Here is a 24,172-nt window from a genome sequence, read left to right as displayed (position 1 = left end):
GATGAGCGGATTGCTCATCCCAACCCTTTGCTCTCCCCATGGACTCCTAAACTGCAGTAGTGACTTCTTTTTATGCTTTAGAGGTGCCAAGGGCTAAGGCTCAACCCAAGTCTTTTTCGTGAAGCTGAAAGGCTCCAGTAGAAGCAGAGATGCACAATATGATAATGATGGTTATAATACCGTAGTGCCATCCGGGCTCAGGACTTGGTCTATTTTAATTTATTATTTCTAGTTTACAAATGGGAGCTCTGGTGGCACTGTTGGGTAAGTGTTGAAATGCCAACTTCCAGGTCAGTGGTTCAAAACCACTAGATGCTCTGTAGGAGAATGATAAAGCTTTCTACTCCTGTGAAGATTTACAGTCTCACAAACCCACAGGGGCAGCTATACTTGTCTTATATGTTTGCTATGAGTCAGAATCAACTCCAAGGCAGTCAGTTTGCAGTTTTTGTGTGGATAATTCTCTGCCCTGGTGGCATAGTAGATATGTGTTGGGCTGGGATCTGAAAGGTAAGCAGTTTGAAATGACCAGTTGTTCTGTGGGAGAAAGATGGGGCTTTCTACTCTCTTAAGTTAGACTCTCAGAAACCTATAGGGGGCAGTTTTAATTTGTCATATAGGGTCACTATGAGTTGGCATAAACTCTATGGCAGTGAGTGTTTGGTTTAGCATTTTGGGGTTTAATAAATGGTATTGATAAAGTTGCTTAGAATGGGCATTTTCTTTCTAATAAATCTTTAGAGACTAGAGTTCATTCTATGTAAGTCCTCTACATAATTTTTTAGAAGATTTCAAACATTAGTATTACTACTTCTGCTTTAAGATTGGGTCCTTATGAACCAGAAACAGAATCAGAATCTGCTCTGGTTACTGTGCTTGTCTTTAAAAGAGTGATCAGAGACTAATTTATAATTATGTCAATTAATAATTTACCCTAAGTGATAAGTCTTAAATCAGAATATTTGATCTGAAAGATTAAGCTTTCTGCACAATAGGATAATCTCAAAAGACCAGAGAACTTATCAGAAGATTCTAGTCAGCATGGAGAAATAATATTATATATAAATATTATATTATTTATATTTATCTCAGCTGGTTCTTATCAGGATCCAGGTGGTTAAAAAAAACTCAGGAGAATTCTGCTATCCTGAAATAATGCTTACCTTATCTAGTCAATGAATTCCCTAGAAATGCATGTCTTTTGGTCATCGCTGGAATACATGCTGAAGAATGTTAATTTTTTAACTGGATGCTTTTTTTCCCCCTTCCAGTATTCATAAAGCTTCCAAATTGTACATTGTTATTAGTTTTAACACCACAGCACTTCCTGTTTTTAACCTGTGGTTTAATTGGCACTTCTTTTCCTCAGGAGAGCAACCAGTCTGCTTCTCTTGCTATTTGGTAACTAGTAACTAGACTCATATTTGAATTTGAATGAAGTATTTCTGATTTACTTAGGCCTACAGCTGTTGTAGGTGTCTTGGTGATGTCATGCTTTTAAGAACTAGAGGAAAGTTTTATTTTTAAAATTTTAGTATACTTTTGCTTCTCTTCCCCCCTCTCCTCCTCCTCCTATTTTTTAAATAGGGTGCCAGTCTTTCTTTTAATTTTTTTTAAGAGGATGTCAGTCAATGGGTGTAAAGTAGGTACCTGTATGGTCAGGCAAGTGGATGATACCTTTGATGTTTCGGTGTTGTGCTTACTAGGAATGGGGATGGTGTCTTTTGATAGCAGCTGTGTCTCCATTGTGATAGAACCATCTCTGTGACACAGTAGATGCTCAATACATATTGTTGAATGAATGAATGGAGAAACAGCCCTTTGTTTTAAGACTAAGAGAGGTAGTTGGAATTTTTGAGCTCTAGAATTTGAAACTGTGGCAGTTACTTAAAAACTTTAGAAACCACAATGCTCAAATAACATGTGTCTCAAAAAACCAGTTTTACTAGTGAATGGCCTTTAACTTTATGGGAGTCTTGGTGCTATCGGCCTCTAAAATCCTGGTTATATTTCAGGGGTTGGAGAGGCAAAAGGGCCTACAATTTAGACTTTTGACTTGATGTCTACTTGATAAACAAACCATCTATTATTAGCATTATTTTGCCATTCTTTCATTAAAAATATTTTTTGGTGTATTAAAAAAAAAAAGAAGTGGCTGTACCTGCTACTGACTCTGAGAACTCCTGTCTGATTCTGAGATTAAAATTCAGATTCGTTTACTCATTCACCCTGTAGCTTTTCCTGACTCGTGTAGTATTGTTATCCCCATGGATTGCTTTGTGTTATCTCCGGTTTGTCCGAATGCTCCTTTTCTCCTCTGTCCTGTGTCCTTTATTTCTCTTGTATGTTTTTTCCTTTCCCAGTCTTTGTTCTTTTTCAAAAGGCAATTCCTGTTATCCTTAATTAATTCCAGTGGGTAAGGCCTAATGGGCTAATATGTTGATTATATTATAATAATCATAAATTGTTAGAGTTTAAGGCTTTGACTCATATTCACAAATTATCTGTTTGGGGGTCCATTGATAAATACTTAAATTACCTATATGGTGATCTATTTCTTATATCAGCATTTAGTCTGAAACATATAACATTCTTAATTTTTAATATTTTGTGCTATTTAATTTTTGATTAATTTGTCGAGTTCTTAGCTGTTTGCAAATTGCTTTTTGGTCAAGGACAGTTTTTTTTGTCACTTGACAGTGTTGTCTGTGCAAACACAGAATATGAGTGAATTTCAGGACTACCTGCATTGAGCAGCCAGAATAAAATATCCACTCTATGTCTTGATTGTTTTTAACTTTTACATTGAAGCAATGCCTAAATGATCAAAATTTTATTCCAAAAATAGCCTTTTAGATGATTGACATCTACTGATTTTGCCGTTCTTGATTTGTTCATTGTTAAATACCTATAGCCTATATACCTATAAGATACCTAGTCTTACATACCACATTATCATTATTCTGATTTAAATTATAAGTAACAAAGATTTTTGGAAACTCAAATGTTTTCTCTGCCCATTAGATGACAGAAATACTAAGAGCAGATGATTTGCTTGCCAAAAACCTTTGTTGTTACCTTTCACTAAACTTTGTGTTGTTAGCATTTACCATTTACTAAATACAAGGTTCTCTCTTACTGCCATGGAGTTGATTGGCAGTAGGATGTTTCTTGCTGGATTTTGACTTCATGTATGGAGCTTTCCCATGCAGCCCCTGGGCATCTGTGAATGTCTTCAATGAAGTAGTCTGCTGGTATGAAACGTTTCAAAGATTCAAGATTAATAGTGCATTATCATTTTCAGGAGTTGGTGATGACACACGAACTTGGGGGCCACCGTTTGTGGGGTCAGAAAGCACTTATTTTCTCAGTGTTAACCGAAATAAAAAAGTAAGAACATCTTTTTTTGTTTTTTTTTGGCTTTATATAATTCTCTTGCTATAACCACACTTTTGTTATTGTCATGGCATCTTTCTTTTTTTAATAGATGTAACTAGTTTATAAAATTAAGTGAAATTACATTTATTCTTCACAAAATCGAAACAATAGAGCTTTCTACTAGTCCTTATTCTCTGCTAAGTAGCATAAACCATCTCTTGGGAATTTATAATGGATGCAATGATTTAATAAAAGAGAAATTTAATTTAATTTTCTGTGTTTGTTTTCTTTTGGATATTAGTTGCCTCAACACGTGATACCACCATTTGAAAAATATTCATTATAATTCTTGCAATAAATCATCCTAACTTAAGTAAATTGCAAATAAAGATGATTTAGATGTGCTTTCATGTAGAAAATGACTTTTCTTTTTTTTAAATTAATAAATCTTTTTATTGGGGCTCATAAAGCTCTTATCACAATCTGTACATACATCAATTGAGCAAAGCACCCTTATACATTCGTTGCACTCGTTATTCTCATAATTCACCTTCCACTTGGGTTCCTGGAATCAGCTCGGTTTCCCTTTTTTTCCCCTCCTCCCTCTCCCTCCCTGCTCCCCCCCTCCCCCTGGTCCCTTGATAGTTTATAAATAATTATTATATCTTATCTTACACTCCCTGGTGTCTCCCCTCACCCACCTCCCCATTGCCCATCTCCCAGAGAGGAGGTTACACATAGCTCTCCAAAATCGGTTCTCTCTTTCTACATCCCCTTCCATCCTGGTGTTGCCACTTCTACCGCGGATATTGAGGGGTCTGTCCTAGATTCCCTGTGTTTCCAGATCCCTACTGCACATGATAATTGAGAGGGGAGGAAGCATTCAAGAACTAGAGGAAGGTTTTGAGTTTCATTGTTGCTACACTGAACCCTGAGTGACTCATCTCCTCCCCACTACCCCTCTGGAAGGGATGTCCAGCTGTCTACAGATGGGCATTGGGTCTCCATCACGCACTCCCCCTCATTCACGGTGATGTGATTCTCACCACCACTCCGCCTTTGTTGTTTGAAACCTGGTCTCCTCTGCCCTTCATGATCACCTATGTTGGTGTGCTGCTTCCGTGTGGGCTCGGTTGCTTCTGGGCTAGATGGCCGTTTGTTTGCTTTCAAGCCTTTAAGTCCCCAGACGCTAGATCTCTCAGTAGCCGGGCACCATCAGCCTTCTTCACCACACTTGCTTATGCACACTTTCGTCTTCAGCGATTATGTGAGGAAGGTGATCACACAATGATTGTTTTTGTTCCTTGGTGTCTGCTACATGGTCCATTCAACACCTTGTATTTGCTTAGGCTGTGTGCTTCTTCTCTGTGGGGAATATGACTTTTCTTAAGAAGAACAGTCTGTGATATGAATGGCTGTCCTGTTAAATAGAGCTGCCAATAGTAAATAAAATCTTTATGATAGTATTTTAATATATATTTATTTGAATTTTTAGAGTATAGCTGTCAATATCAAGGATCCAAAAGGGGTGAAAATCATCAAAGAGGTACAGTATGCTTTATGGAAGGCATTTTACCAAGTATGCTGTAATTAGTTATTTGAAAATGAGAGTAAAAATATTTAAAGCACTATCTCACTGGCAATTCTGCACTACTTGATATAGAGTCTATGGGTGGTACAAACAGTTAAATGCTCAACCACCAGAATGAATGTTTGGTGATTAGAACTCCCCCAGAAATAGCTTAGAAAATTGGCCTGAAGATCTGCTTCAAAGGCCAGAAAACCTTGAAAACTCTACGGAGGTGTTCTACTCTGTACATATGGCATTGCCAATCTTAACTTGGTCATGATTAACAACAATAAATTCAATATAAATGCCATTTAAGAATTTAACTTGATTTTAATTTCTGTTTTCACTTGCATTTTATAGTAAGCATAATGCACTATAATTTCTTGTATGTTGTGTATAACATGTTAGATTCCTGCATCATGGTGACCCCATACACAGTGGAACAAAATGCAACTCCATCCTATGCCATCTCATGACTGGTTGCACATTGGACTATAGTAATCCATGGGATTTTAATTGACTGAATTTTCAGAAGTTTATTGCCAAGATGTTCTCATAGTTTATCTTAGTCTGAAGCTTCATTGGAACTTATTTAGCATGATAGCAACAGGCAAGCTACCACTGACAGATGAGTGGTGACTGCACCTGAGGTGCTTGGGCAGGATTCAAGTTCAGGTCTCCTGCAGGAAGATGAGAATTCTACCACCGAACCCACCAATGTCCTATAAATGAAGCACACAGACTTCTTTTTTTTCACATGAGGGATTGAATTTCAAGGGAGTTTAAAATGCATTGCTAGTAAGAGCAAGAGCTGAAATTTGAATCCTGGGTCACTGAAAAGCCTTTTTTTGTTTTTTAACACTTGCATGTCAGCATCTTTCCTTAAGGGCTAGGATGAAACAGTGGTTAAGAGTACTTACTCCACTATTTCACTGCTTGAATTTGGTTGAATCTTGCCTTCTCTGCTTACAAGCTAAGTAACAGTAACCTCAGCCAATTATTTATGTTCTTTGTGCCTCAGTTTCTCATGGTAGGTGAAATAACACCTACCTCCTAGGTACTTAAGAATTTTACACCATTGCATTCCTACATGAGAAAGAATTTTACACCATTGCATTCCTACATGAGAAAGGTAGAAGAGTGTTAACTACATGTTGTTGTTAGTGCCATCCAGTTGGTTCCGAACCACAGCCACCCTATGCAAACGAAGAAGGAAACACTGCCCAGTGCTGCACCATGCTCACAATGTCCCTATACTGGAGCCTACTGCTGCAGCCACTGTGTCAGCTCATCTCATTGAGGGCCTTCCTCTTTTTTCACTGCCCCTCTGCTTTACCAAGCATGGTGTCCTTCTCCAGGGACTGGTCTCTCTCGGCAGCATGTCCGAAGTCCTTGCTTCTAAGGAGCACTCTGGCTGTACTTCTTCCAAGACAGATGTGTTGGCTCTTTTGGCGGTCCATGGCAATTTCAATATTTTTCTTCTTTTTTTTTACATCCCACCAGGGGCCCACACAACTCCCATCACAATCCACACATCCATACATCAATTGTATAAATCACATCTGCACATTCATCAGCACCACAATTCAGAAGCTCTGATTCTTGTTTGGTCTTCCATATTTAATATCCAGCTTTCACAAGCATATAAGGCAATGGAAAATACTGTGACACAGGTCAGGTACACCTTGATCCTTCAACAAGTAACAGCTTTGCTTTTCAATTCTCTGAAGAAGTCTGTGCTGCAGATTTACCCAATGCAATAAGTTTTTTGATCTCTGGACTGCTGCTTCCACGAATGGATCCAAGCAAAATGAAATCCTTGACAACTTCAGTCTTTTCTCCATTTACCAGGATACTATATATTGATTTAGTTATGAGGATCTTGTTCTTCTTTACATTGGGTTTTAATCTGTACTGAAGGATGCAGTCCTTACTCTTTATCCACAAGTGCTTCAAATCCTCTACATTTTCAGCAAGCAAGGTTATGTCATCTGCAGTATGTAAATTGTTTGTAAGCCGTCCACCAATCCTGATGTCTCATTCTTCTTCATATAATCTCGCTTCTCTGATTGTTTGCTAAACAGACAGATTGAATAAGCATGGTGAGATGCTATAACCCTGACATACCCTTTTCCCGACTTTAAACCATACAGTATCTTCTTGTTCTGTTTGCACAGCTGCCTCTTGATCCAGTACAAGTTCTGCGTGAGCACAAGGAAGTGATCTGGAATTCCCATTCTTTATCAAGGCTAAATCAATAGTTTGTTATTATCCATACAGTTCAATGCCTTAGCATAGTCAATGAAACATCCTTCTAGTAAACATCCTTCTAGTATTCTGTGCTCTCAGCCAAGGTCCATCTCACATCAACAATAATATCTTTGTTCCCCATCTTCTTCTGAATCTGCCCTGAACCTCTTGCCCTTCACACATATTGCTGCAAATGTTATTGGATAATAGCACAATTTTACTTGCATATGATATCAATGATATTGTTCTGGAATTTGAGCCTTCCGTTGGGCCACCTTTGTTTGGAATGGGGAAAAATATGGATCTCTTCCAGTCAGCTGATGAAGTAGCTGTTAACCAAATGTCCTGCCATAGACAAGTGAGTGCTTCTAGCGCTTCATCAGTTTGTTGAAACATTTCAGTTGGCGTTTCATCAGTTCCTGCAGCCTTGTTTTTGGCTAATGCTTTCTGTGTATTATTATTTCAGCTACATAGTACTCATGAAGGTTAATTATTAGTATTATTTCCCTGATGCATATAGAGTTGGATTTATCATTTGATTGATAGGTTGCCTGACATCCTTGCTAAAGTTTACAGTCTGTCGAGTAAATCTAGTAAATGTCATCTAATCTAGTTAGTTAGAGAACCAAGTCTCAAACTTTGTTTTATATGGAAGCATTCACTTTAGCTTTACTGCTACTTTCCCTAGGTAATTGAAAGCTAGTTTCTCTTCATTTCCTTCTTTAAAATAAATAATTTTATTGGGGGCTCTTACAGCTCATAACAATCCTTGCATCAATTGTATCAAGCACATTTGTATATATGTTGCCATCATCATTTCAAAACATTTACTTTTTACTTGAGCCCTTGGTGTCAGCTCTTCTTTTTCTCTCCTCTCTCCCCCTCCCACCCTCGTGACCCCTTGATAAATTATAAATTATTATTATTTTCATACCTTACACCGACCACTGTCTCCCTTCACCTACGTTTCTTTTGTTCACTCCCCTTGGGGTGGTTATACATCAATCATTCCAATTGGTTCCCCCTTTCCCCTCCTCCCCGCACTTCCCCCCCTACCCTTATGGTATCATTACTCCCATTATTGTGCCTGAGGGGTTTATCTGTCCTGGATTCCGTGTGTCAAGAGCTCTTCTCTGTACCAGTGTACATACTCCAGTCTAGCCAGATTTGTATGGCAGAACTGGGCCCATGATACTGGAGTTGGGTGGAAGCATTAAAGAATTAGAGTATTATTGTGCGTTTCATTGGTGCTATACTGCATCCTTCCTTCCTTGTGACCCTTCTGTGAGGGGATGTCCAATTGTCTACAGGTGTGCTTTGGGTCTCCACTCTGACTCTGCTCCTTTACATCAATATGATTGCTTGTTTTGGGTAGTCTGAAGCTTGATACCTGATGCCATTGACACCTCTTGATCTCACACGCTGGTGTGCTTCTTCCATGTGGGCTTTTTTGCTTCTCTACTAGATGGCCACTTGTTTAACTTCAAGCCTTTAAGATCCCAGGTGCTATATCTTCCAATAGCCGGACACCATTAGCTTTCTTCACCACATTTGCTTATATACCCATTTTGTCTTCAGCGATTGTGCCAGGCTATAAGAACAAAGTATTCCTGCTTTGAGGGAGTAAATGAGGAGAGGCCCAATGTCCACTTGCTACCTTGATTCTTAACATATAAATATATATAAATAGACCTATAACCCTATTGTTATATATTAATATAGTTACATATATACATGCCTATATTTATACCTCTATAAATGTCTTTTGCCTCCTAGTTCTTGCCTCTATTTCCTTGTACTTTACTCCTGTCCCACTATTATGTTCAACCTTCATTCAGCTCTCAGTAATTCCTCTAGTCTACATTGCACTTGATCACACTCTACCAGGTGTTTTACACCCTCCTTGCCATCTATTTTAGATCTCTTGTTGTTCCTTTGTACCTGGGTTTGTTGCCTCTATCCTCCCTCCCCATCTCTCGTGTCTCCCTAGAACTATTGGTCCTCTTGTTTTATCCTTGGGATTGTTTATCTTGCCTATCTTATATGGAGATGAAGAAGAAGGTGGAGGAGGAAGAGGAGCAGGAAGAGGAGGAGGGGAAAACAAGGTCCTATAAATAGTATGATGTGCTAAGCCCTGCCCTCTGAGACTGAAGTCGGTTTTGGGTATTCCTCGAGGACTTTGTTGCTTTGCTGCCCTTGCTTTTCTGTTTCGAGTTTTGCACTTGTGTGTGTGTGAGATGGGGGTCAGACTGGACACAACACCCGCACTGTGTCTCCAGTGCTGTCCCCTGAAGTGCTGTGGGTCAGTGAGGGGACATCGTGTCTCAAGGTGGGGCCAGCCCTACAGTCCTCACTGTGCCTTGGCTGCTCCGAGCAGGAGTGTCATCCTCGGGGATTTGGAGGGCCAGGATGTGGTGTTCCTTCTCTATCTCCACCCCCCTCTTAGTTTGCTCCCGTGTGGTCTGGGCAGGCTGACCACTCTCCCTGGGCTCTATCTTCAGTGCTGTCCTCTGCAGTGCAATCTAATGTGGAGGGGTCGATGTAGCTGGGATGAGGGCTGGCCCTGCAGACCTCTCTGTTGGTTTGCTGCTTCATGCCAGTATGTTGTTCTCAAGGCTTGGTGTATCAGCTTGAGGTCTGTTTCCTCTCTCCCATTTGGGTACAGACAAACAGTACCCTCTCCGAGGGTGGGTTAGTGCCCTCTTCCCCTCCCTACGCATGTCTTTTTTTCCCCTTGAATGCTAATTTATTTTAAGGATTAAGATCCAAATCAGCAACTATTTTCTTTGATTCTATTGGATCAATAAAAACATAGATATCTTGCTTACTAATACCCTTCAAACTCAAAGTTCTATCTTATTCTTCTGATCTGACTGCACTTTTTCCTTGTCCTTTCTATAACATAACTTGACTGAAAATTTTCTCCCTTTCTTCTGAGCCTCAGGTTGGTTTTCAAAATTGTTCTACATTATAGTTGGCTTGCTTTGTTTTTCTACACTGGCTACGCTCACGTTCTTCCTATTGCCCATGATCTTTACTCTCAGGCCTCTCATTCTCTCTTTTTAAATACTTTTAATGGGGGCTCTTACCTCTCTTATCACAATCTATACATTCATCCAGTGTGTCTAGCACATTTGCACATATGCCACCATCATCATTTTCAAAGCATTCTCTGTGTATTTCATTGGTGCTATACTGCATCCTGACTGGCTCATCTCTTCCCTGTGACTCTTCTCTGAGGGATGTCCAATTGTCTGCAGATGGATATTGGGTCTCTACTTCCTGCCTGTGCCTCCCCTTCCCCCCCGCCACCCAATTCACATTGGGTATGGTTTTGTTCTGTGTCTTAGATGCCTGATACCTGATCCTATCAACACCTCATGATCACACAGGCAAGTGTGCTTCTTCTATGTGGGCTTTGTTACTTCTGAAGTAGATGGCTGCTTGTTTATCTTTGAGCCTTTAAGACCCCAGACGCTATATATTTTGATATCTGGGTACCATCAGCTTTCTTTACCACATTTGCTTATGTACCCATTTTGTCTTCGCGTTCATGTCAGGAAGGTCAGGCCTCTATTTTTATCTTGCTCTCAGTAGTTATTTTTTTTCTAGAGCATGTCACTGGGCCGTGTCAGTGGTTTGCACTCAGCTACTAACTGAGAGTTGGTTCTTTGAACCTTCCATTAATGCTGTGGTAGAAAGGCCTGGCAATCTGTTTATGTAAAGACTGTGGCCAAGAAAAGCTCGGTGGAGCTCTTTTCTACTGTGTGACATAGAGGGCTGCCTTGAGTCAGAGTATGCTCTATGGCAATGGTTTTTGGGCTCTCTTTATGTCTCTTTCCCTAGATGCTTCTCTGTGTCATCTGCAGCGACACTGCCCTGCTTCTTTACTTTCATTTTAGAGTCGGCTGGATATTTTATCCAGAGCAGTCAAGGTTTCAGGTTTGATTGACCAAATAGTTCACGTTTTCATTAGGGGCAGTCATAGGTGGAATTTATATCTCTTGAGATTGAGACATCATTGTACATTTGCATATTGTATATTGTACATGTCCATATGGACAGTAGAATGCCTGGGTACAAACAATTTAACTCCCTTGGCTGCTAACCCCCAAATCAGAGGTTTGTGTCTACCCAGAGGGACCTAACAAGAAACCTGGCAAACTACTACTAAAGTCAGCCATTGAAAACTGTATGACGCCCAGGACTACTCTGATCCACATGGGCTTGCCAAAGGTTCGAGTCAAGTCAGTGTCCACAGGTTTTTCATGTGTGCAGAGCTGACCAACAGAAAGGAATTGTGGGAGTTTCCCTTTCTTGGTTAATGATAATGTCCACTTCTAGATTGTAGCAATTTAAAATTAACTTTCATTTTGAGGGTGACTTTTCTATAAATATAGCAGGCAAATATTAAAACACATATTCACCTTCTACAGAAGCTGAGTAAATGACCTTGGGATATTATTTATGTTTATTGCTTTTACCTAGTGATACTATTCATAGGTCATGTGTCTTACTGCCTAAAGGAAAAATATTTTGGATATAGTCTTATATTCTTTCTGGCATGGATTCCTCATTTGGCCTTAGGAGTAGCAAAACAACCTCTGTGTTCAGACCTCAGAGGCTATGATTGGTAATATAATGAGTTTATAGCAACGGTTCCAATGTATTATACAAAGCAATCAGCTGGATACATGAGAGCTCCCCAAAAGTATGACTCCTTTCTCAGCTAGGCTAACCAAAACCAGGTTGCATTAGAATAAAAAAACCTCAACCCCCCAGCTTTGGTTAGAAAGTCTATGTGCAGTCTATTCTTTTCATGGTAATATGATTTGATAACTTTCTAACACTTATATTTCAACCTGTATTTCAAAGAATTCTGTGTTAGCTAGTTTAGTAGTCACAACACCCCTGTTGTTACAGGGACTGCATTAGGGTCAACAGAGCAATTCATGCTCTTTTTGGGGTGGGGGGGTTTGCCTGCTTTCCCTTTTATTATGAAAAACAAAAGTTTGAAGAGTAGTACAGTCAGCTCCGTTACCGCATAGCTAAACGCGACAATGTAACATGTTGCTGTACTTGCTTATCGACATGTCTATCTATGTATATGTGTTTAAAACAATTAGAAAGCATGTTGAAGATACGCAGTTTTCCCTTTAAATTCTTCAGAAAGTTTCCCCTTCAAATAAGGACACTCTCTAATGTGACATTCAAAAATCGCTTTATGATTTCTTTACGTATAAATGTCATCACACTGTAGCTGCTCCTGCTGTCCGCACCATTCCTCGGTATAAATAGTTTGCAGGAGTTCTCAACAATATCCCTTCTCCGTGTCCTCTTCTGAATCTGGCCCAAACATCTGGGAACTCACAGTCCATGTACTGCTGCAACCATTGTTGGATGGGCGTCAGCACAATTTTAATTGCAGGTGACATCACTGATAGTCTTGTATCACTTGAGCATTCTGTTAGGTCACCTTTCCTTGGGATGGGCACAAATATGGATCTCTTCCAATCAGTGACCAAGTAGCTGCTTTTCAAATCGTGGCATAGATGAGTGAGTGCTACCAGGGCTTCATCAGCTTGTGGAAACTTGTCAATTGGTATTCTATCAGTTCCTGGAGAGCTGTTTTAGCTAATGATTTCAATGCAACCTGGATTTCCTCCTTCAGTGCCATTGTGTCTTTCTCTTCTGCTACTTCTTGAAAAGGTTGGATGTCTACTAGTTCCTTTGAGTCAGTGAATGTGTTCTTTCCAACATCTTTTGATGCTTCCTGCATCATTCAATAGTTTACCCATGGAATCTTTCATGGGTAAACTCAACATGGTCTTGCTATAGCAATCCAGGGCTTGAATTTTTTTTGTTTAGTGCTTTAAGGTTAATATGGGTTGAGCATATTCTTCCTTTTTGGTTTTCTCACTCTAGGTTTTTACACATTTTAGTATAATATTTTACTTTGTCTTCTCAAGTTACCTTTTAAACTTTTCTGTTCAGCAACTTCGCCATTGCTTCTGTTTTCTTTAGCTACTCTGAGTAAGAACAAGTTTCAGAGTCTCTTCTGAAATTCTTTTAATCTTTTCTTTCCTTTTTAAATCTTTTTTTCTTTCTTGCCTTTTTAATGACCCTTTGCTTTCTTTATGAATGATGCTCGTCTGGTCTTCTGTCATTTGCATCCAATGCAGCAAATCAGAACTTGCGACGTCAAGGATTTGACTCAAGGTCCAATTTTGGCTCTCATGGACTTATTCTCATTTTCTTTTGCTTCAACATGAGCTTACACATTAGTGAATGATGGTCTGGTCCACATTTGGTCATTAGCCTGGTTTTAGCTGAATATTGAGCTTCTCCATCATCTCTTCACACAGATATGGTCAATTTGATTTCTGCATATTCCATTTAGAGGCATCCACATGTATAAGTCACCTTTTGAGTTGTTGAAAAAAGGTATTTGGAATGAACAAGTCATTAGTCTTGCAAAACTCTATGCTGTGATCTCTGGTTTTGTTTCTATCACCAAGGCCTTATTTCCCAAGGGTTTCCGTCTTCAATGTGGATTAAGACTCAATGCAAAGACCAAAATCCTCCTAACTGGACCAATAAGTCCAGTGCTGCTTCAGGAAGTTTTTGATCTGTGGGACTGCTTGATCTGTGGGATTCAGTATGTTTGCATGGTGGGTGGGGTTTAACCAGGCTCATGCTCATATAAGGCTTGACTTTCTTTTGACAAAGGTGGGGACTCTCTGTGTGTTTGCCTCATGGCATCTCTGCACAGGCTCACCAAAGGTGTCTTGCTGTGGACTACTTCCCTTGTATCAGTCTGTTTGTCTGAAGTATTCCTCTAACCCTGCTGCACTTCCTTTACTTTGCAGCCCCATTGCCCTTCATCCCTGGGCTGCAGCAAGACTCCACAGAAGTCTCTTGCATTCTCTCTTCCCCTATTCCCAGTTGTGTGTCCCATTAACTCTCACAGTCAATTTGTGCCTCTTTAAAAAAAATTGTATGGCAGCCTCCTTAGATTAGCTCTTATTTTGTGTTTCCTTTGGCGTTGTTACCCAGCCCTGTCCCAAAACAGCTGCGATGACTAAGCACTCCCAGTGTTAGTGAGTAGGTTCTCCCATTCCTGTGCTGCCCAGGCCTGTTTCTGGACTCACCCTGACTCCCCAACATGCCTGTTTCTGGACTCACCCTGACTCTCCAACACTTTAGCTGCTATTGAAGTTCTGTGGACTCTGTCTGTGCTTGTTTTTATTTGTTATTCAGGTGCTAGTTGCTGGTGAGTAAGTGGAAATCCTCACTCATTTTACCATTTTTCTCCACCTCCTCTCTGCCCTATACACTTTTCCAGAGATATCATGATGCATATTGAATTCTTGGGTAATCATGAAAACGGGCATCATGTCAGTAGAAAATTTTAGCTATAAAACCCAACTTTTTATATTGTTTATGATATTCTAGAGCCAGACTGCATGCTACTCTGAACACAGCTCATCTTATTTTATTTAAAAATTTATTGTTACACCATGATGCATGTACATGCCCCAAAAGATGTAATTTGTAATCACATCACACCAAGACATTAAATAATATTTTAGTTCATCCTTTTAGATTCTTCTGTATACCTAGTATACTCACTTCCCTCCTATAAATATGAAGTAATATTGTTTCATAATTTGCTTTTTGTAATTTAACAATATACTGTCAATATTTTTCTGTTAGTCTCACTTCATTACCATATTAGTTTTCTTGTCATATTGGAATGGTGAATTTATTTGGGGTTCATCAGGAGACTTAGTGTGGATGGAGATATAATTTAGGATAATATAGAAGTCTAGAAATACATATATCCCAGAAGGCTTTTAAAATAAATTATTTATTAAAGTCCACTTGCATAACCCACAATACTGTGCATCAAGGGGAATTAATGCGGCACAGAGGTGATTACCGTAATAGCTTAGATGTGTTTGAGGTAGTGGTTTCTTCATGCCTGCAGAGGGGCTTTGTACTAATAGACCCTCAAAAAAATCTGTGGATAATTTTAAGTGGAACCTGTAGCCTTCGGTTTTAATTAATACAAGCACCATTTTGCTACTTAAGACAGTGCTTTGTAGCATCACTAATAATAAATAAAAGCCGTGCTCCCAGCTCAGGCTTGCAGGTGATCCAGTCTGCAGGCCAGGTGGCCAGACAGCCTAGTAGAGAGCCTGACTGTTGCCAATGAACCATGCACCATCCTCTCTAGGTGTGTATCTTGAAGGTCACTTTGCCGGAGGGCACCTCACATCAGATGGGGTCATTTTGTTAAGGGAGAAGGGATGTTATCTACTGAGAAGCTACCATGCAAAGCTATGACAAGGTCCTCTTCCCCTCCCCCCAACAATAGGTAGACAGCCCTATTAGAGGGACGAGGGATACTGATGGGAAACACAAGTCAGGAGAGGGGAAAGGGAGCAAATAGGCCTGGGGGAGCACAAACGCATGACCATTGTTAGAAAAAGTGGATGGCTGACTGCTAGGTGTGGGGAGGAACTACTGAAAATGCTTTGGGGGACTCTTGGGGCAAAGTGTCCCCATTCCAGATGGGCCACATTGACCCTGGAGACCCTGGTTGGGTGCCATGGAACACTGGGGCATTGACTCCTGCTTCTTCAAGGTGCACAGCATGCTGCATCAGTGAGATGTGAGGCAGCAAACCTCAGACACACTTGTAACCTGAGGACTGGTGTCAGAGGAAGTGGAAGACAGCCATACCAAGACTTGAAGTGTTGGTAGGTGGACAAACATGGTCTTGCTACAGCAATGCCCTGTATGTTGTATTAAGATAAATATTATTCCAGCAAACCTGTGACTGACATTCTCAGTGAATATTATTATAAAGTTTCCCTGATAATTAACCCCCATTGTTTGTGTAAATAGTGTCCAGCCATGAAAGGACTGATTCTGTACAAGTAAAAATTCAGGTACTGCAATATGAAGTTAGCATACATTGGCTCAATATCCCTCTCTTAACAGGGCTTTTAAAAATTAGTACCAGGGGCTAATCAAAGAAAATATTAATGGAAGATTGTGATGATGGTAAGACTCACGACCACAAATTAACAAGGAGGTTTTGAAAGAGAGCCAAAGACTGATTAAAACAAAACAGAACAAAACAAAACATAGATCCAGGAATGGGTTTTGGGCTCTCACTAAATTTAAGAACAATTTAGTTCTTACATCATGGTCCTGCTTGATGGGTCACCCTCAGGGAGAGAAAACAAATTTTATTGGTGCTATAGCAAAGTGTGGGGAAGGGATTAGATGGTGCCAGGCTTTCAGATAAAAGAATGTTTGGGGTCTTAAAGGATTTTCTTCAAATAAGCATGCATCTAAATGAGATGTTAACGAAGTCCACCTGGAAGAAGCATACCAACATCAGTGACTGAAGCAATGTAAATCATATAATCAGAAGCTGAAAGACGTAACAGTATCACAGCCAAAATTGAGAATCTGGTTTGCAGAAGGCTATAAATGACAGTGGGAGCCCAAGATACATGTGTGGGAACTACATAGGAAATACTAAGCCTTTGTGATTTCCCTCTGTGCATAATAGAGGGATGGGCGGAAAGTGGTTACCAATTAGAGTGCACTGGAGAGAAGACTATCAAAAGGCCAGTCCTTAAGGTCAAAAGGATGAACCTTACCTGAACTGTTAAAACCTTGTCAGTTGATACTCTGATGCAGGTTAGGCCTGATCTGGTTTTCAACATTTTCTGTTTTTGTTTGTTCATATTGGGGTTTATCTCAGATGTGTCATGTCACTGAGAGTCACCCTCTTGAAATTTTGTTACATGTTTTTCAGAATCTAAACCCCAAGATTGATGAACCTATAGGGACAGCAAGTACAATAAGTGTTCCTGGGGGTACAGTGGTAGTGCTGTTGTGGGGTGTGCGGTTCAAAGAGAGCTGATGTCAAGCAGTTCAAGTAGGAAAAGAAAGCTTTGAAAGTGATTGTAGCAGCAATTGTACAATATGCTTGATGTGATTGAACTATGGAATGATATGATATTTGTAGTGACTCCCAACAAAAGGGTTAAAAAAAGCTGTCCTTCTGGACTTAGAGTGGAGCATGCTATCTTGAGTTGCCCATGTGAGAAGTATTTCAATTAATTGGTGCAAAGAATTTGTAAAACATGTCTTTAAATTTGGGGCCTATACTTGACACATTCCTTTATGTCTGTTCCTATGTCTTAATATGTTTAGCATGCTTGTCTTAAAGGGTGGCCACCTGGGTCTTTGGCTTTAGGGGGTCTGGAGGATAATAGTTAATTTTTAATCTTTTTTGAAATGCATCTTATTGTCTCTCCCTCTTCCATTTTCCTAACTCAGATACTCCCAAGTATACATTTCCAATTTGTGACCCAGTATCAGAGAGAAACTGATTTTATTCACGTTTCAATCTAAAGCTTATGCTGATCAAGGCTTTTCCTTTTAGTGCACAGGTTGTCAAGCCTATTGTGGGCCAAATCAGGTCCATGACTTATTTTTTGTGTGGTCCACAAGTTAAGAATGAGCTCTACATTTTTATTTATTTTTTATTTTATTGGGGGGTGGGGGTTTCTATATTTTTAAAGGTTGGCAAAAAAGTGTAAAGCAGAACATATTACCAAGACTGTATATGGCATGCAATTCCTAGAAGATTTACTGTCTGACCCTGAGGAGAAAGTTTTTTTAGTGCGTCTGTCACCTCACCCCTGATTAGGAGTCTTGTTCTATTACACCAGATGTGTATGAATATATCTAAATCTATGTCAAAAGAGGCAGATCTGTCTTGGAAGAAGTAGAACCAGAATGCTTCTTAGATGCCAGGATGGCAAGACCATGTCTTAAGTACTTTAGACATGTGATCAGGAGACACCAGTTCCTGAAGAAGGAATCATACTTGGGAAAGTAGGCCAGCGAAAGAGGAAGCCCCTTGACAAAATGGACTCACACAGTGGCTGCAACGAGGGGTACAAGCTTAAGAACTGTGAGGCTGGCCAGGAGTGGGAAGTTTTCCTTCTGGTGTGCACAGAGCCACTATGAATTGTAACAGACTTGAGCACTTAATAGAACAATAACATGGTGGCATGGCAGTGAAAACAATTATTTTTTTAGTCGCTTGGATGTGTTCAAACTTTATTGTAATGAATTTATCTATATGACCTAGTAGACTTTTGTGATGACTTAAAGAAAAATTGAAAATTTTGAAAATAAGTTTAAGATTAAAGTTTATAATGGCATTGATCTGGGAACTAAAATCTGGATCCTGCTCAATGATTTCTAGAAAAAAAAATAGCTCATTAACAACATTTAGAACTCTTAGGGGAAAAGAGCGTCTGAAAAATATGAAAGCATTTCAGAATCAAGATTACATGTATCAACTATCTATATGTTTGTATCATGATGAGGAATAGTATATAATAAGGATAGAGAGTGGTAAAGACATTGTAGTTTTTTTTGGTGATGGTTTTAAAAGATATTTTTCACATATTTCATGTATTTATATTCTGATTTTTCTACCTAATTTTCTGAAAATATATTTGGACAGATTGTATTTTATATAAATTCTTACATTTAAAGTAATATAAACCTATTTCATATGATATTTATTGAAATCTTTTCTGTTTTTCTAGATGTTTCTTACATTTTAAGTCACCTAAACCCATTTAATGTCATGGTATTTCTGAAAAACCTAATGACCTTTGTTTTATTGGCAGTCATTCCTCAAATCATTGCCTGAAGTTTTTAAACTTTTGCTTCATTTTTTCCTGTGATATTTTCCCCCTGGACTATTATAAAACGAGGATCAATTTTGTTTACTGAAATTAAAAGAACAATTCGATCATGTGGGGATTTGTTGAAATTTGGAAGTCTCTAAAGAAGTCTGACTCATCTTCATCTCTTCCTTCAGCTTGCAGCTGTTTGTGATGTATTTGTGGAAAACTATGTCCCTGGCAAACTTTCTAAAATGGGCCTGGGATATGAAGATATAGACAAGATTGCTCCTCACATCATCTACTGCTCCATAACAGGTATTTCAACCTCACACCCTTGTCAGTGGGTAGGTTTTTCCATTTTCACGTTTTGTTTGCTGACATATAAAACTCTTCCTGGTGTTGGTGTTCTTTAAATGGTTCTGCTACCCTTCATCCAAATCATTTTGGTTAATGACCATTCATTATGGGCACTTAAATATATTTTGTATCTTTATTGGCCAATTATTTACACATTTTCTGTGAATTGTCTGTCTTTAGTTTTTGCCAGTCTTTCTATTGATATTTTATTATTTTTCTTATTTGTATGGATTTTAATATATTATCTTTGTTGAATTTGCCAATCATGCTTATTACAAATAACTTTTGTGAATTTATTATCTCCTTTGACCCATGGAAAACTAAATTTTTATGTTGTAAATCCAGTAATCTCTTTCTTTTTGATTTTTTCTAATGCATAAAGTTAGAAAATCACATCCAGAAATTTCTAAGTGTTTTCCATAGTATAGATTAAAAAAAATCATTTTATTGGGGGCTCATACAATTCTTATCACAATCAATACATACATCAATTGTGTAAAGCACATTTGTACATTCATTGCCCTCATTTTTCTCAAAACATTTGCTCTTTACTTAAGCCCTTGGCATCAGTTCCTCATTTTTCTCACTCCCTCCCCACTCCCCACTCCCTCATGAACCCTTGATAATTTATAAATTGTTATTTTGTCATATCTTACACTGTACAATGCCTCCTTTCACTCACTTTTCTGTTGTCCGTCTCCTAGGGAGGAGGTTATATGTAGATGCTTATAATTGGTTCCCCCTTTCCACTCCACCCTCCATCCACCCTCCTGGTATTGCCACTCTCACCATTGGTCCTGAAGGGATCATCTGTCCTGGATTCCCTGTGTTGCTAGTGCCTATGTGTACCAGTGTACATCCTCTGGTCTAGCCAGATTTGTAAGGTAGAATTGGGATCATGATAGTGGGGGTAGGGGTGGGTGGGGAGGAAGCATTTAGGAACTAGCGAAAAGTTGTATGATTCATCGTTGCTATACTGCATCCTGACTGGCTTATTTCCTCCCTGTGACCCTTCTGTTAAGGGATGTCCAGTTGCCTACAGATGGACTTTGGGTCCCCACTCCGCACTCCCCTTCATTTACAATGATATAATTTTTTTTGTTCTTTGATGCCTGCTACCTAATCCCTTTGACATCTTTTGATCACATAGTCTGCATGGTACAGATTTTTAATAGCTTTATTTTTCTTTGATCCTTTTAAGATTTTTTTATGAATGGTGGTATAAAGTGAAACTTTACTTTTTTCCCTTCAAATTGCCAATTTTGCAAACATTAAATATTAATATTAGTTAATCCATCCTTAGGTATCTTCCTTCATCATATATTAAGTTATTATATATGCTGCAATTTATTATGCTATCTACTCCTAGAGCTATAGTCTACAGGAATTGTTGGAATACCCATTGAAATGGCTAACAAGCTGATGAAGCACTGAAAGCACTCACTTATGTGGGCCAGGACATTTGCAGGGCAGCTACTTGGCCAACAGACTAGAAGAGATCCATATTTGTACCCATTCCAAAGACAGGTGATGCAACAGAATGTTCAAATTATACAACAATATTGTTCATATCACATGTAAGTAAAAAGTTGCTGAAGATCATCCAATAATGGTTGCAGCATACATTGACTGGTAGTTGTCAGAGGTTCAGGCTGGATTCAGGAGAGACTTGGAACAAAGGATATTACCATTGATGTCAGATGAAACTTGACTGAAAGTAGATAATACCAGAAAGAAGTTTTACTTAGGTTTTATTGACTATGTCAAGGCATTTGACTATGATACCCTTGAGAAGAATGGGAATTCCAGAACACTTCATTGTGTTCCTTTGGAAATTGTACACGATTCAAGAGGCAGTTATGAAAACAGAACAAGGGAATGTTGCATGGTTGTAAATCAGGAAAGGTGTGTAAAGGGTTGTATTCTCTCTCCAGACATATTCAATCTGTCTGCTGAGCAAATAATCAGAGAATCTGGATTAAATGAAGAAGAATGTGGCATCAGGATTGGAAGATGGCTTATTAAGAACCTGCAACATGCAGATGACCCAGCCTTCCTTGTTGAAGGTGAAGTGGACTTGAAACTCTTGATGGTGGAGATTAAGGATTGCAGCCTTCAGTTTAAATGAAAACTATTTATACTCTGAAGATAACCCAAATCATTACAACTGGGTCAATCAGTAACATCATGATTAATGGAGAAAAGATGGGAGTTGTCAATAATTTGGTTTTACTTGGATCCAGAATGATCATGGAAACAGCAGTCAAGAGACCAAAAGATGGATTGCATTGGGTGTATCTACTGCATAAGACCTCTTTAAAGTGCTGAAAACAAGCAGGTTACTTTGAAGACTATGGTTTTCCTAATCCTAACCATGATATTTTCAACTGCCTACTATGCATGTGAGAGTTAGATATTGAATAAGGAAGACTGAATACAAATCAATGCATTTGAATTATGGTACTGGAGAAGAATATTGAAAGTACTATAGATTGCCAAAAGAAGAAACAAATCTGTCTTGGAAGAATTACAGTCAGAATGCTCTTTAGAGGCAAAGCTTATGAGATTCATCTTACATACTTTGAACATGTTGTCAGGAGAGACCAGTCCCTTTAGAAGGACTTTATACTTGGCAAAGTAGTGGGGCAGTGAAGAAGAAGATCTTTGACAAGATGGATTGACGTGGTGGCTTCATCAATGAGCTCAAGCATAAGAACAATTGTGAGGATGACACAGGACTGGACAGTGTTTAGTCCTTTTGGACATACAGCTGCTATGAGTCAGAACAACTCTCTTCTGTTACACTTGCTTACCATTCCTTGTGCTGGTAATTTTAGTTTATATTTACTATCACAAATAATTTTAGTTTATATTTACTATCACAAAGTATGATCACCTGTACGTCTTGCTTTTCAACATTTAGATGGCTCTTATTGCTTGCTTTTTGTTCTGTGGTACATAAAGTTGCTATATGTTGGAACCAACTTGCCAACATCTAACAACCACAAAAATGTGATATGCCAGGTAGTATTCCTGATGCTGTTCCTTTTAGTGATGCTATAGGACAGAGTAGAACTTCCTATAGACTTTCCAGGGCTATAACTCTTTAAAGACGTAGACAGCATCTCCTTCTTTCTTTAGCATAACTTACCCCCCCCCCCCAAAAAAAACCCTCTGCCATTGAGTCAGTTCTGACTCAGGAGATCCTGAAGGACAGGGTAAACTGCCCTTTTGGGTTTAGTAAAGCTTTATGGGTGCAGAAAGCCCCTCTTCTTCCTGAGGATTGACCGGTGAGTTCAAACTGGCAGCCTGATGCCTAACTCATTACACCACCAGAGCTCCTAAAAGCCTGAGTTGACTTAAGGGAAATGGGTTTGGCTTTTAGTTTTTGCTGTGTAACCATGACCGCGGGAGCCCAGGTAGTTAGTGGCTAGTGGTCTGCAACTGCAGGGAAAGCAGTTTGAAATCCCCAGCTGCTCCAAAAGAGAAAGATGAGACTTTATACTCATGTAAAGATGTGTAGTCTCTGAAATCCAGCGGGTAATTCCAGAGGGTCACTACAAGTCATAATCTATTCAATGGCAGTGCATGAGAGTGAGCAATTCCACTTTCATGCTGAAGGTGCTGAAGATGCATAAGTAAACGATACTGCTCTATTCTCTCATGGCAGGAGTTTGGTGGTGTATCAGGTCATGCATCGGCTTGCTAACCTCAAAGGTGGCAATTCAAACCCATTAGCTCCTTCTTGGGAGAAAAATGAGTTTGTCTGCTTCTGTAAAGTTTTACACTCTAGGAAACCTTAAGGAGCAGTTCTGTTTTGCCCTATCTGAGAATCAGTTTGATGGCAGTGGGTTTGGTTTAGTTTGAATGCCGTCATTGAGATTATGGTAGAGAATTGGGAGACAGCACAAAGGTGAGTTGGAAAGCATAGCTACGAATTCAGAGAAACCTCTGTTAAACAGAACATTAACATATGAAGTTATTGTTTCTCAACCTATCTGCCCTCTAGGCCCATCCACTTCTGAAGGCAGTATTTCCTTCTCTCTACCTTTCTAAACAGAATTCAGTATTCAATTTATATCACATTAAAAATCAGCTTTGGAATCCTCAAGGGAATTATTTCATGTTTCTTTGAAATATTCTTTGAGTTTTTAGAGCAAAATGATGTTTGAAGCGAAAAGACCAAGGCTCCTGGGTGGATGAGGTAAGGTTTCTTAGGGAAAATTTGATGGGACCACCTTGCTACTTTTGCAGAAAGAGCAGGTGCACTGTAGAGATGGAGAAAAATGTCTCAGTGCAACTCTCCTGGCCCTTTCCCACCAATGCACTCTCAATGTCTTCAGACATTTTCCTAGTAAGTCCCTGTGGATGTCTGTGTCCTTTAAGAAAATCTATTAAGACTACCCTTTTGAGTTGAACAAAAACAGTTGCCATACTTTTCTGAGCTGACCTCTCTATCTTGAACTTCTCTTGGAGGTTTTCCTGACTTTCCTTACAATACTTGGCCCCTCTAAAATCAGTTATTTGACACTGGGCAGCCTTCCTGTAAACTTGATGCAAAGCTTCAATGATTTGGGAAGGTATCCACCTGAGTTTTGCTCCACATTAGTTAATCCCGACCTCAATGGCACAGGAAGCCTCCTCTCTTGAGAAGGCACCCTAATGGAAAGGTCGAGGTCTGAAGTATTTAAATAGGTAAAACTGTGTCTCCTCTATTACTCTGCTACCATATAAATGCTGCAAAAACAAAATCTTAAATTACACTGCGTATCTATTCTCATCCCCATGTCTGTGGGTTGGCTGTTTTAGCAGAGTGGGCTCTGCTGGACTTGAGCCAAGTTGCAGATTGGATCCAGGTCTGTTCGGCATGTCTCTTTTCCTC

General features: G+C 39.3%; 1 protein-coding gene across 3 annotated transcripts in view; it reads left to right on the top strand.

Annotated features, from left to right (window-relative positions):
• Positions 1–24,172, top strand: part of SUGCT (succinyl-CoA:glutarate-CoA transferase) — an 880,365-nt gene that overhangs the window by 60,942 nt on the left and 795,251 nt on the right. For all 3 annotated transcript variants that reach the window (XM_075558176.1, XM_075558175.1, XM_075558177.1), the window contains exons 4-6: positions 3,305–3,390; positions 4,874–4,924; positions 19,128–19,248. In XM_075558176.1, the coding sequence (XP_075414291.1) occupies positions 3,305–3,390; positions 4,874–4,924; positions 19,128–19,248 (258 nt within the window). The remainder of the gene's footprint in view (positions 1–3,304; positions 3,391–4,873; positions 4,925–19,127; positions 19,249–24,172) is intronic.

This window comes from Tenrec ecaudatus, chromosome 9 (assembly GCF_050624435.1).
Source record: "Tenrec ecaudatus isolate mTenEca1 chromosome 9, mTenEca1.hap1, whole genome shotgun sequence".
Classification (NCBI taxonomy): Eukaryota; Metazoa; Chordata; class Mammalia; order Afrosoricida; family Tenrecidae; genus Tenrec; species Tenrec ecaudatus.
The sequence above is the reverse complement of the archived record's forward strand: the minus strand, read 5'-3'. Positions and strand labels throughout refer to the sequence as shown.